The sequence below is a fragment of the Solanum tuberosum genome, unplaced genomic scaffold (assembly GCF_000226075.1).
Source record: "Solanum tuberosum cultivar DM 1-3 516 R44 unplaced genomic scaffold, SolTub_3.0 scf00092, whole genome shotgun sequence".
Classification (NCBI taxonomy): Eukaryota; Viridiplantae; Streptophyta; class Magnoliopsida; order Solanales; family Solanaceae; genus Solanum; species Solanum tuberosum.
The window spans coordinates 1,447,360-1,461,322 of record NW_006239019.1 but is presented as its reverse complement, the minus strand read 5'-3'; the positions used below and the strand labels follow the sequence as shown (position 1 = coordinate 1,461,322).

The window sequence follows — 13,963 nt, the reverse complement described above, 5'->3', positions numbered from 1 at the left end:
TGCATTAAAGATTAAAGACATGAAGGAGCACTTGGATTCTGTTTTGGATCTTGATGTGAATGAGTCAAAATTGAAGAGAGTAAAGAGGCTTGTCTTAGACAAATTAGATGGTAGTTACGCGGATGATTATAACAAGTTGGAGGCATACGCACAAGAATTGAGGATGAGTAATCCAGGAACTGATGTAGTGATCAATTTGTCAAGAGATGCTATGGAAGAAGGCAAAAGAAGATTTTTAAGGCTGTATATATGCTTTCAGGCATTAAAGGAAGGCTGGAAAGGAGGTTTGCGACCTTTTATAGGGCTAGATGGCACCTTTTTAAAAGGAAAAAGTAAGGGAATAATGTTGGTCGCAATGGGACAAGATTCGAGTAACCATTTCTATCCACTTGCTTGGGCCGTAGTAGATAAAGAAACTAAAAGAACTTGGAACTGGTTTCTAGAGCTGCTGAAACATTCTTTGGATTTAAAGTCGGGTGAAAATGTCACTTTTATATCAGATATGCAAAAGGTATCTTTACTTTAAGTTCATTTCATCTTTTCTTAGCTAGTTTTCATGTACATTATTCTGCAACTAATCTGAATTTATGTTTTTGAAGGGTTTATTGAATGCTGTTACTAATGTATGCCCACAAGCAAATCATCGATGGTGTGTTAGGCATATTGAAGCTAATTGGAGCAAAAATTACAGAAGTGGGGAGTTGAAAAAGCTTCTTTGGTGGTGTGCGTGGAGTACATATGAGGAGGAGTTCAAAGATCAGCTGACAAAAATGGGTGAGTTGAATAAGAAGGCTACTAAGTCCTTGGTGAGCTATCCATCAGAAAAATGGTGTAGAGCATATTTTGACACCAAATGCAAAAATTTCATGGTTGACAACAACTTCACGGAGTCCTTCAACTCATGGATTGTAGAGGCCAGACAAAAACCAATCATAAAGATGCTTGAAGAAATAAGGGTGAAGGTTAGAAAATCTTACCTTTTTAAATTCCATAATATTTGATATGAACAAGTGTTAATTCTTTTAGATTTATGTATTAAGCTATTGGAATAAGTTCTAACTTGAAGAGGAAAAAGTGTTTTAAGCTACTGAAAAAGTTTTTAACTTGAGTTATAACAAGTGTTAAAAGTGTTATCATTTTGATTCCAGTAGCGTTTATGATGAAAAATTAATCCATTTGATCGCGCTTTTAATCTACTTTAAATCAAACTGCTAGTTTAGAGTAATAATCAGAATTTTAGATATTTGTTTTAAGGTGTTTTAAATTTCTGTTTTTTCAGTTCGTGCAACATTAGCTGGTTCATTTTTTTTGTTTTCGATTATTGTTGTATAGGTAATGAACATGTTAAGGAAGCATGAGGCTGAAGTTAAAAGTTGGAAGAATGAGTTTTCACCACATGCAATGCATCTCTTTAATGACTACAGGGTCATTGCCCAACGATGTAAGGTTGAGTTTAATGGGGGCTGTGGATATGAAGTGACCGAGGGTGTGGATAGACATACAATCAATATAGAACTTAAAAGATGCTCATGCAGAGTATGGGACTTATCTGGAATACCATGTCCTCATGCCATCAAAGCATTTATCCATAAAAAAATTGACCCTATTGCTGAAATACACTGGTGGTATTCTAAGGAAGCGTATTTGATGGTATATAAGCACAAGATCGAACCTGGTAGAGGTGAAATTTTTTGGAAGATGGAGCCGCACCATGCCATGGAGCCTCCTACTTTAGCTAAGATGGTTGGTAGACCAAAGATGAAGAGAACAAGAGAGAAGGATGAGGCTAAAAATAGGCAGGGGGTTTGGTCAGCTTCTAGAAAAGGAATGCTAATGACTTGTGGTTATTGTGGTGAACCAAATCATAACAGAAGAAAATGTCCATTGGTAACAATCGTAACTTCATAAATGTGTTCCCCTTTTGTATCTAACGATCATCATTTTTTTTCTTTTTCTTTATGCAGCTCAATGATAAACACAAAGACGTCTTCCAAGATGAAAAACTCTCAAGAATCTCATAATGTGCCCTTGACAGAATCAGAAAACACTCAAGAAAGTGTATGTTTCTTCATTTCTGTTCCTGGTTCAAGTCAGATCTCTAGCCAGACCTGTATTGTAGCAGGGTATGATTCAGACCCTACTTTATATCCTAAAGTGGTGTCTGAAAGTAATTTGAGACTTCATGAAAGACTGAAGAAGATAAATACTGGGACAAGAAAGATAACTTTCCAGGGAGATCACGATGGTATATCAATACCGACCAACCTTCCATATTCACCAAAAAAAGTAACTTGGAAAGGGAAAGAAGCAATGACTTCAAACCAGTTACAAGCTACAAGGGAGAGAAAAATTGGCAAACTTAAGCCTATAGGGGGCAAGGGGATGTAGGACTTGTTTTGTATTTACTGTCTTAAGTGTTATGTAAGGAGAACATGAAACAATGACTCCAAACAATTAGTGTTTTTGCTGATTTTTGTACTCTTAATGGTTGTTACACAACTATCGTAATGACTCCAAACAACTAGTCCTTTTGCTGATTTTTGTACTCTTAATAGTTGTTAGACAACAATCGTAACGACTCCAAAGCGTTACCTTTCTAATATCAATATTGTTTAATTGTGACAGTTGTAGATTTGGTTTAGTTGTGTGTATTGTTGATTTGGTTTACTTGTCAAAAGTTTATTTTAGTATTATTGTGTTATATGGTTGAAAGTTGCGGAGAACTTAAACAATTAGGCAGCCATCACTTTGTTCTTTGTTCTCCTTGTAATTCTCCTTTTATGGCTGCTCGGTGATGGAAGGTGCATCAGTCAGCTGATAATACATCACGTAAGCCATATAACGTTGATCAAGACTTTGAGGCTCCATTGGTAATAGTATGATCCAAGAACGAATCTGTCAGCATTAGATGAAATCAAGATTTTACCAGTGAAGCATATCCTCCTCTGTCAAAGTTTAAGCTATTATAAAAGCTTGCAATGTAAAGATGAACATTATTCAACAAAACTATACAGTCAATCTTTTCACCCAAAAATATTTGTTTAACAACAGTCTGCCTATTACTCACAGCTCTATCGAATTCTAGCATAAATCATCTTTTCACATCTTCTTTTGTAGGTTTACATCCATAACGATCTTGTTCTAAATGCTTCAAGAAGATGGAGAGGCTCTTCGACATGGTTGTAACTCATTTCCCCTTTTTGTTCATATTCACCGAAAATGGTGAAATTCAAGAACATCTCGAGCAATTCATCTCCTTCATCTTTGTCATATCGTAAGCTGATCAAGAGCTTCATTATCCAAAATGAGATTTGATTCTCAAGCAAAAACATACCATGAACCCTAAACCTCCATCCTCGGCAGCTGCTAAAAAAAAAGGCTGAGAATAAACCTTAAAAAAACGTTGAGGCATTTTTAAACCAAAAGGTGGAAGGAGGACATTTTTGAACCATTTGGGATACGTTAAGGGCATTTTTAACCCTTTTCCCAAAAAGAAATGGCCTTTGTGTATTTTAGTTTGAAAGTATGATCCTTTGTGTATTGATGCTTAGCGTTAGACATATTAATTTATGTCATTATCAAATCATATTTTCTTACACGTTTAAACTTCTTCATTTTTACAAGTATTTTTTAAACCAGAACTTTCTTAATCCAGCTACATTGATCAATCATAATTCAATAGAACTTTCTTAATCCAGTTATTGAAGAGTATTTTATTTTTACAACTTCATTTATTTTCTTTAAAAAATTAAGAATTATCTCATTCATAAAAAGGTGATGCCAGTGTATTGCTGCTTCTATTGCTGTTGCTGCAAGGCTCAACCAAACTAACAGTACTACTATAGCATAAAGAATAATGATAACAATCACAAGGGTGACTTCTTTGTAGACGAATCAAATAGTTTTTCTTTATATTGTTCAAATGGTAAGAATATTTGTTTCCATTAACACTAGTTCACCAATTTAGGAGCTTACAATTCAGTTGTTTTTACTATTTTAGCTCAAGTAACAACATAACACTTCCTTGAATACCTTATTTCTCAATCCAAAGCAGCATAATGTTACTCAAAAGTCATGTTTTCCACCTCTTCTCTAATGGAATCAAACAGCACAGTGGAAAGATAACGCTCTCCAGAACTAGCGATAATAACCTGCATAGAGAGTTAAAACAGAGAGTTTTAGGGCAGTGTTCAAAAGTTTTAAGGAGACAAAGAAAGAGTGGTATCACTTATCAGCTTACTGAATAGATCTAACTTACCACAATAAGTTTCCCAGCATTTTCTGGCCTTTTTGCTACTTTTACTGCAGCAGCAGCTGAAGCCCCCGATGATATTCCTACCTGAAAATATTCCAAATGAAAAAGGAAGTATGTCGTGATGATATCAGAATGCACATCACAAATGAAGCGGTGGAACACACACTACCACAAAAACAACTTTTAGCGGCAATATTGCACATTAGCAAAGAGTTTACCGACTTTAGTTAATTACATTTAGATCCACTGTCACTAAAAAGAGTGCTAATTGCCACTAACTGATCTTTATTGACCGGTGAACTTACCAGCAGACCTTCTTTCAATGCAAGAAGCTTTGCCATTTCAATAGCTTCATCACTAGATACCTGAACATAAATAAAAACAGAAGCTGATATCATACCAGGAAAAACTTATACACACTGAACAGAGATTTAAATGTTTATAATCTGACAACTACTTATATGGTATACAGCCTTACTTGAAGAACTTCATCCAGGATGCTGAGATCGAGAACAGGTGAGATTAAACCAGGACCAATTCCTTGGATTTTATGCGGCCCTTTAACGGTAACATGTAATTACACATAACAGTCTATGATAAAAAATAATTCACAGAATGTAGTGATGAAAACACGGTGTGACAGATAAGCTGGAAAAACTCTCTATATGGAACTAATGCAATGGCATTTTCGAAGGGGGAAAGAAACTCGACTGACCTAGTTGTCCTCCATTTAGAAATGCATTTTCGGTTGGTTCTAAACCATATACCTGATCTTCCGACAAGACAAAAGATGGAAAGAAAATCACAAATCAAGTCCGAAGGAAAGAAGAACAATGCCGGTCACAAATAACCTTACCTTTATTTCTGGATTCTTCTCCTTAAGAAACCTTCCAATTCCTGTCACTGTGCCTCCAGTCCCAATCCCAGCAATTAAAATATCAACTTTCCCTCCGGTACAATTCCATATTTCAGGTCCAGTTGCTTCATAATGTATCTATAAAATGGATATATACTTGATAAGTGTTATGTTTTTATAACAAATGAATTGAGTTATTTGTATAGACACCTTTGGATTGGCAGGGTTTTCGCTCTGACGAAGAAAATAACAGCTCGGTGTTCCGTCTTTTATCTCTTGGGCCTTCTGAAGCACACCATCTATACCTTTGGCAGGATCTGTGATGTATAACTCAGCCCCCAAAGCTTTAAGAACAATCCTTTTCTCAATACTATATGATCCTGGCATCACTATCACGAGTTTATAGCCACGAACTGCTGCAATAGACGCAAGACCAATGCCGGTATTTCCACTGGATACCTCAATGAGGACCGTCTAAAGCCACCATTATTTCAACATTTCGAAAACCAAGAAAATAATTTTCGCTCAGCCTTTCAGAGAAATGATCATTGACCACAGGGAACTACAAGTAAAATTTGTGGCCTTTCAGATAAATTATATATATATATATATATATATATCTTCAATGTGTTCCTTTATCATCTTGCTATTTATTCTCATACAAACTTCACCAACCTTTCCAGGACTAATCAGGCCCCTGTCTTCTGCATCTTTGATCATACTCCATGCAATCCTACATATTAAGAATTGGAAGTTAGATATAAGATGTCAATAATTCAAGATTTTGCAAATTGAGCGAAGAAACAGGATGAGGGGAGTGAAAGATAAACACCTATCTTTGATACTTGAGCATGGTTGCATTATCTCCAATTTGGCTGCAATTTGGGCAGCACAACCTTCCGCGATTTTGTTGAGATATACCATAGGGGTGCTTCCAATAAGCTACATTGTGAAGACAACAAAATGAGATGAATGCTAAGAGTACCAAGAAAGATCCCAGAAAGGAAACTACTTCTGTCACATCTTTCGCGATCTCATGACTCTTCTCTTCCATATTTCCTTGCTCACTTACTGCAACAAGAAAAAAGAGTTAAGCATCTTTAATTATAGGAAGAAGATAGAACATATGTAACCTACAACACAATTAAAACTAAGGAATAGTTTGTTCAAAACTGGTAATAACAAAAGGAGCTGTTATTTCCACAACAATCAGCCTATAAATTACTTTAAGGAGCTGTTAACTACCAATCTACCACTATAAGTTAAGTTAGACAAAAAAAAAATTCCAATTATACTCTCAATTCATTAACATTCATGAGTTAATGTCTTTGAAAAATGTAGTAAGTAAATATGTTTGACACCTTATCAATTAATAGAGTTAAAATGTTAAAACTCACTGCATCAATCATTATTTTCATAATAGGTGTGCCAAGTTAAAATTTAACAAGTAAAAAGGGACGGCTAATAATAAATGAGACCACAATAAAAAAAACACCGAAAATTTATAATGTTTAGCAAAAAAAAAAAAATTTGGCCTAATTCTCGAACACAACCAACCAAGATTTATTCCACTCCAAAATGCCTTAAAGATGAGAAGGAGTGCTGGCCCCATGGTGAAGCAAGTCAGGCACTAGCTTTTGCCCCAAATTTGGAAAGGTTGTGGGGGTATTCGAAGTGAAAATTGTGAACACGGTTTTTTGGAGTTTTCAAATTCATAAAAAGTTACCGAAGGTATTTTTATAAACAAATTCTTTTTATATATCAAAATTATGTTTAAATAAAGATCCCTTTTAAACCAAAAAAAAATCAACTCATAAACTTGTCGCTAAACATTTGTTGTATCACGCATCTTCATGATAATTTACTTGATCTTGGGTACTGAAATACAGAGGCGAGAAAAAGAGGGAAAACAAATGGCCGGTCTATCAGCAATAACATACATATAATGCACCAAATTCTTAATAAAATTCCATGAGGCATTCCTTACGCTTAAACGGTGAACACCAATATTGCCAACAAAATTAAGCCCAACATGATCAGATACTTGAATATAATGTTAGGAAGAAGCAACCAAAAAAGTTATGTCAATCAAGAATAAGAACCAAAATTGCACTTCATGTGACATTGATACAATCCATAACAAGAAATCCAACAATTGATTAAGTTGACGTTTACCTTCATCACATCATTTGGGCATATATACTCAAACATTAGGTGCATGTTAACTGGATTAACCCCATTTCAATTAAGCTTTTGGCAAAGATGCAGCCTTCCATGACGAAGTACAATCATGCCTCTCTAATATGGGAGGGAAGGGGCCACGATTCTCTTTCAAGGACTTACTCTCCAAAAAGAAGGCTCAGTGTACAGGATAGTGATTCCGTCCATGTCCATTTCAATGTAGCATGAGAGAGTATTCCTAGGGGCACACCGATAATTGAAAAATAAAATACGAAAGAATTCTAAACGACTCTATCGGCCAAAACTGCCATATCATTTATCAAGGCTAACACAACTTTCATTTGATACCCTTTTTGCATATAAGATTCGGGAAGCTTGTAATAGCAAAGAACATGTTTGGGTGTGTTACCCAAGGGCCTATCGACTCCAAGTGAGTTCATCTCTGCATCTCATCACTTTAATGAGTTAGTATTACTACACATTTTCACAATAAACATATTCTTGGATGTACCTTCATATTTCACTGCCAAATAACAATTTAGTTTTTTCAAGGCCCACCTTTCTCTCAATACGCCAAGTCTTATTTTGCTCTTAATTACATGAGTAACTAAGGAGAAACATAGTATAGGTTGAGGTTTATGACTAGCTATGTATACAGCATACAGGTCTTGCCGTCTTGGTCGACAAACATGATTGTAGGAGATTCTAATTGACATTTTTGAAGAGACAAAGAGCAATTTAGGTTGTCACTTGTTTAACTTCTTTCAGCTCCAACAACAATTCAAAATTATAAAGAAGACTATGATTAATTCATAGATTTCACAATTCATATTGCAGAAAATGATTAATTCTAAAGTTGAAAAGCCAATACTAATTGTTACTGCAATTTTACCCACCTTAATCTTGAGCTCATAATTTTTTTGTAAGAAAAAGTTTCAGATATCAAATCAGATAAAACACTAATTTCAGAGCTTAATCAAAAAAATTAGATAAAAATAATAGAATTCAAAAATAAAAAAACTTGATTGAAGCCTGTAAAAAGAAGATGGAAGAGGGACGAAAAGAAAGTATACCTCTGCGTCGAATAAAAAAATGGATAACACAAATCAAAATTTGAGCAAAAATCACTCCAATATGAGAGAAGTTAAAAAACTACAAAGACATGGGAGAGAGAAAGAGCTTTAGAAAGTAATATTATAAACAATTCAACACTTTACTTTGGACAGAACAATTTCTTGTGAAATGTGTTTGTCACGTGAATCATAACTGCCCTTGACAGAAATAACAAATTTGTTTGTATTAGTTATCACTGTTAGTAGAAGGACTAAAATAATTGATTATAATTAATTAAAGGTTAAACCTGGGAAGTAAGATATCACAGGGATCAAAACCAAAATAAGGCAATAACACAGGGACTAAAATAATTATTTTCCCATTTTTAAATTTGAACCAATTTTCGCAAATGACCGAATGATCACTTCGTCTGATTTTCCTTATTATAAATATGAACGCATTGTAGTGGTATTTACTTGGAGCATTCTAGTAAACAGACATCATCTAGTAATTGCTTCTACTTACTAGTGTGGGATGATCATAAATGGATATGTAACTGTTGTTGATGAACTCACTTTTATGGATTTTTTATTTTAAGCATGTTTAAGATTATAAAATTAAAATATTTTTTTATTATATTTCACATATTTTGGTTTAAGATCTCAAATTTTTTTATCTTTTTTATTATTATGTTAAGTCAAAATCAGACAAAAAAATTGAAACAAAAAGTATACTATTTTGCCTTTATATATTCAACACGAATATCAAGACCTCTAATTAAGGGAGGAACGACTTTATCCGCTACCACGTCCTTTCTTGGTCATGTCATAATTTTTATGTTACATATTAATTTATGCCACTTACACGTTTCACGAGTATCCTTTAAAGCCGTCATGTAAAGAGGGATCTTAGACCTAACTCAACCTCAAAAACTAACTCTTTTGAGGAGAACATTGTCCAAATTCCATATAAGGAGACTAAATTCCCATCCCTTTTCCGATGTGGGAATTCTTGACACTCCCCCGCACGCCCAGACCTTGTTAATTGAAGCGTGGACACTATAATATGGGGCTCAACAACGGTGAACAAAGAATTGAAATGGGCCTAGCTATGATACCATGTAAAGATGGATCTTGGACCTAATTCAACCTTAAAAGCTAGCTTATGAGGGAAGAATTGTCCAAGTTCCATATAAGGAGACTAAATTCCCATCCCTTTTCCGATGTGGGAATTCTTAACACTCCCCCGCACGCCCAGACCTTGTTAATTGGAGCGTGGACACTATAATATGGGGCCCAACATCGGTGAACAAATAATTGAAATGGGCCTAGCTATGATACCATGTAAAAATAGATCTTAGACCTAACTCAACCTTAAAAACTAGCTTATGAGGAGAGAACTGTCCAAGTTCCATATAAGGAGACTAAATTCCCACCCTTTTCCGATGTGGAAATTCTTAACATGTCATTTAATAGAACTCTTTTAATCCATTTATAGAAGAGTTTTTTCTTATAATTTTTATTTATTTTCTTTAAAATATTAAGAATTATTTCATTCAGTAATGCAAATTGCAATCTTTCTTTATACTCAATCATGTATATAAATATTTAGTTTTTCACGAATACTATCGTGATAAATTCTAGCCAGGAAATGATGAAAATGTTAAGATTTTGCAGTTATTTCAACAATGCATATTGTTAAGGTCTAATTCTGGTGTAAATTATAAAGGAGACGAGCAAAAACATACCACTTAGCACAAGAGAGGTTAATATCTGTAGGCAAGCAAATAGTTGTTCTTTGTACCATTCAAATATTAAGAATGTATTAGTGAACAATAGTTCATCCATTTAGGGGTTACACTTCAGAGATCTTCACTATTTTAGCTCAAGTTACAACATATAACTCCAAAGAAGCATAAAGTTACTCAAAAGTCATGTTTTCCACCTCTTCTCTAATGGAATCAAACAGCACGGTGGAAAGATAACGCTCTCCAGAACTAGCGAATATAATCTGCATAGAGAATTTTAGGCCAGTGTTCAAATGTTTTAAGGAGACAGACAAAAGAATATGTTATCAGCTTAATTACTGAATAGAATTAACTTTACCACAATAAGTTTCCCAGCATTTTCTGGCCTTTTTGCTACTTTTACTGCAGCAGCAGCTGAAGCCCCTGATGATATTCCTACCTGAAAATATTCCAAAATAAAAAGTAAGTATAGCCGTGACGACGACATAATAATAAGAACACACATCACAAATGAAGCGGTAGACAAGCAATCTGTGGATTCAAATAAAAGTGATTCTTACCAGCAGGCCTTCTTTCAATGCAAGAAGCTTTGTCATTTCAATAGCTTCATCACTAGATACCTGAACATTATATAAAAACAGAAGCTGATATCATACCAGGAAAAACTTATACACACTGAACAGAAATTTAAATGTTTATAATCTGACAACTAATACAGCCTTACTTGAAGAACTTCATCCAGGATGCTCTGATCCAGAACAGGTGGGATAAAACCAGGACCAATTCCTTGGATTTTATGTGGCCCTACAACGGTTAACATTTAATAAATAATTCACAGAAAGTAGTGATGAAAACACAGTGTTAGAGATGAGCTTGAACAACTCTCTTTATATGGAACTAATGCAATGACATGTCAGTTGACTGACCTAGTTGTCCTCCATTTAGAAATGCATTTTCGGTTGGTTCTAAACCATATACCTGATTTTCCGACAAGGAAAGAAAATCACAAATCAAGTCAAAAGGAAAGAAGAACAATGCCGGTCACAAATAACCTTACCTTTATTTCTGGATTCTTCTCCTTAAGAAACCTTCCAATTCCTGTCACTGTGCCTCCAGTCCCAATCCCAGCAATTAAAATATCAACTTTCCCTCCGGTACAATTCCATATTTCAGGTCCAGTTGCTTCATAATGTATCTATAAAATGGATATATACTTGATAAGTGTTATGTTTTTATAACAAATGAATTGAGTTATTTGTATAGACACCTTTGGATTGGCAGGGTTTTCGCTCTGACGAAGAAAATAACAGCTCGGTGTTCCGTCTTTTATCTCTTGGGCCTTCTGAAGCACACCATCTATACCTTTGGCAGGATCTGTGATGTATAACTCAGCCCCCAAAGCTTTAAGAACAATCCTTTTCTCAATACTATATGATCCTGGCATCACTATCACGAGTTTATAGCCACGAACTGCTGCAATAGACGCAAGACCAATGCCGGTATTTCCACTGGATGTCTCTAGAAGGACAGTCTTAAGCCACCATTATTTCATCATTTGAAAACCAAGAAAATAACTTCAGTTCAACCTTTCAGATAAATTATAATAGACCACAGAATTCACATCACTATCAAGAGAAATGAACATATATATATATATATATATATATATATATCTTCAATGTGTTCCTCTTTCATCTTGCTATTATCTCATACAAACTTCACCAACTTTCCAGGACTAATCAGGCCCCTGTCTTCTGCATCTTTGATCATACTCCATGCAACCCTACATATTAAGAAATGGAAGTTAGATATAAGATGTGAATACTTCAAGATTTTGCAAATTGAGCGAAGAAACAGGATGAGGGGAGTGAAAGATAAACACCTATCTTTGATACTTGAGCATGGTTGCATTATCTCCAATTTGGCTGCAATTTGGGCAGCACAACCTTCCGCGATTTTGTTGAGATATACCATAGGGGTGCTTCCAATAAGCTACATTGTGAAGACAACAAAATGAGATGAATGCTAAGAGTACCAAGAAAGATCTCAGAAAGGAAACTACTTCTGTCACATCTTTCGCGATCTCATGACTCTTCTCTTCCATATTTCCTTGCTCACTTACTGCAACAAGAAAAAAGAGTTAAGCATCTTTAATTATAGGAAGAAGATAGAACATATGTAACCTACAACACAATTAAAACTAAGGAATAGTTTGTTCAAAACTGGTAATAACAAAAGGAGCTGTTATTTCCACAACAATCAGCCTATAATTACTTTAAGGAGCTGTTAACTACCAATCTATCACTATAAGTTAAAGACAATTTTCTTTTTCCTATTATACTTTCAATTCATTAACATTCATGAGTTAATGCCTTTGAAAAATGTAGTAAGTAAATATATTTGACATCCTATCAATTAATAGAGTTAAAATGTTAAACTCACTGCATCAATCATTATTTTCACAATAGGTGTACCAATTCAAAATTTAACAAGTAAAAAAGGACGACTAATAATAAATGAGACCACAATAAAAAAAAACACCAAAAAATTGTAACGTTTAGCAAAAATAAAATAAAATTAGGTCTAATTCTCGAACACAACCAACCAAGATTTATTCCACTCCAAAATGCCTTAAAGATGAGAAGGAGTGCTGGCCCCATGGTGAAGCAAGTCAGGCACTAGCTTTAGCCCCAAATTTGGAAAGGTTGTGGGGGCATTTTTTTAGAAATGAAATAATAGATTAATGTTTGGACATTATTCGAAGTGAAAATTGTGAACACGGTTTTTTGGAGTTTTCAAATTCATAAAAAGTTACCGAAGGTATTTTTATAAACAAATTCTTTTTATATATCACTGTTTTTTTTTTCTTTTTGAAACCACTAACAACAAATAAGACTGTTCAGTGTTCACTCCCTTTACACTTATGAAGAGTATATATATTTTTTTAAAATAAACAATTTATTCTAGAAATTATATAATGCATATTTTTTTTTATATATAACAAACCAAAGATTTAATAAAAAAATAATAACATATAGCTAGTCCTAACATAACTAATCTCATGTGTCATAACTTATATTCAAATCAAACGTGTTATAAATAAGTAGACATTGCAGTACTTATAGGTGGACCATTCTAAAACGTAAGGTTAGGCAATACTCAATGGTCGAATTGGCAAAGAAGTGAGAAAATCAAGTAGGTCTCTAATCTGTGTTAAAGAAGAACGACACATATTTTACATTCTAAGATGAATTAATTACCCCTATAATATGAATTGATAATATCATAATTACCCACATTCTTCTATCTTGTAAACTGTCACACTCCAAGTTTGAACGAGGCGGACAAGTACCATACTATACAAATCAGGGGCGGACCTACAGTGGTTCAAGTGGGTTCATATGAACCCACTTCGTTGAAAAATAACACTGTATATATGTATATTTAATCAGTTTTTAAAATTTTATATGTATATATTAAATTTTGAACCCACTAACACAAGTTGAAGCTTAGCCGAGTGGCTGAGGGGATTCAATTTTCCCAGCCAACCCGGGATCGAATCCCTATAGCCACATTTCAGTTTTAATTCGTTTTTTTTATATATAAAACATTCACACACAATTTTGTCCTAAGTAACTTTTGTCCTTTTAGTTACTTAGGAACTATAAAAAGTAGAACAACTTTTTACTTTTACATTTAAAGTCCAATAGTCAACAACTTTTGTCCTTTTTGTTTTTAGTTTTTTTTTTTTTTTTAAAAAAAACTCAACTAAAAAGGCACTAATCCCTATTATTTTCAATTCTAAAAATCCTTTTATCTTCTTCTTTGTTGAAATCTTCTTGAACCTCTCTTACTTTTCCCCCCAAAATTT

The 13,963-nt window shown here is 34.2% G+C and overlaps 1 protein-coding gene across 4 annotated transcripts in view; it reads right to left on the bottom strand.

Annotated features, from left to right (window-relative positions):
- Window positions 1-3,886: 3,886 nt before the first annotated feature.
- The window catches only part of LOC102603277 (cysteine synthase-like), a 15,942-nt gene continuing 5,865 nt past the window's right edge, over window positions 3,887-13,963 (bottom strand). For 2 of the 4 annotated variants that reach the window (XM_015308932.1, XM_006347747.2), the window contains 10 exons: window positions 12,155-12,213; window positions 11,975-12,084; window positions 11,818-11,875; window positions 11,360-11,623; window positions 11,150-11,287; window positions 11,019-11,070; window positions 10,817-10,896; window positions 10,653-10,712; window positions 10,451-10,531; window positions 10,117-10,355 (listed from right to left, as the gene is read on the bottom strand). In XM_015308932.1, coding sequence (XP_015164418.1) covers window positions 10,266-10,355; window positions 10,451-10,531; window positions 10,653-10,712; window positions 10,817-10,896; window positions 11,019-11,070; window positions 11,150-11,287; window positions 11,360-11,623; window positions 11,818-11,875; window positions 11,975-12,084; window positions 12,155-12,196 — 975 coding nt within the window. In that variant the 5' untranslated portion in view covers window positions 12,197-12,213 and the 3' untranslated portion in view covers window positions 10,117-10,265. Of the gene's footprint in view, window positions 4,152-4,258; window positions 4,340-4,560; window positions 4,621-4,733; window positions 4,814-4,970; window positions 5,023-5,111; window positions 5,250-5,321; window positions 5,586-5,786; window positions 5,845-5,943; window positions 6,054-6,123; window positions 6,853-10,116; window positions 10,356-10,450; window positions 10,532-10,652; window positions 10,713-10,816; window positions 10,897-11,018; window positions 11,071-11,149; window positions 11,288-11,359; window positions 11,624-11,817; window positions 11,876-11,974; window positions 12,085-12,154; window positions 12,214-13,963 lie in introns of those variants that run through there. The other 2 variants (XM_006347748.2, XM_015308933.1) reach the window with 2 other exon arrangements.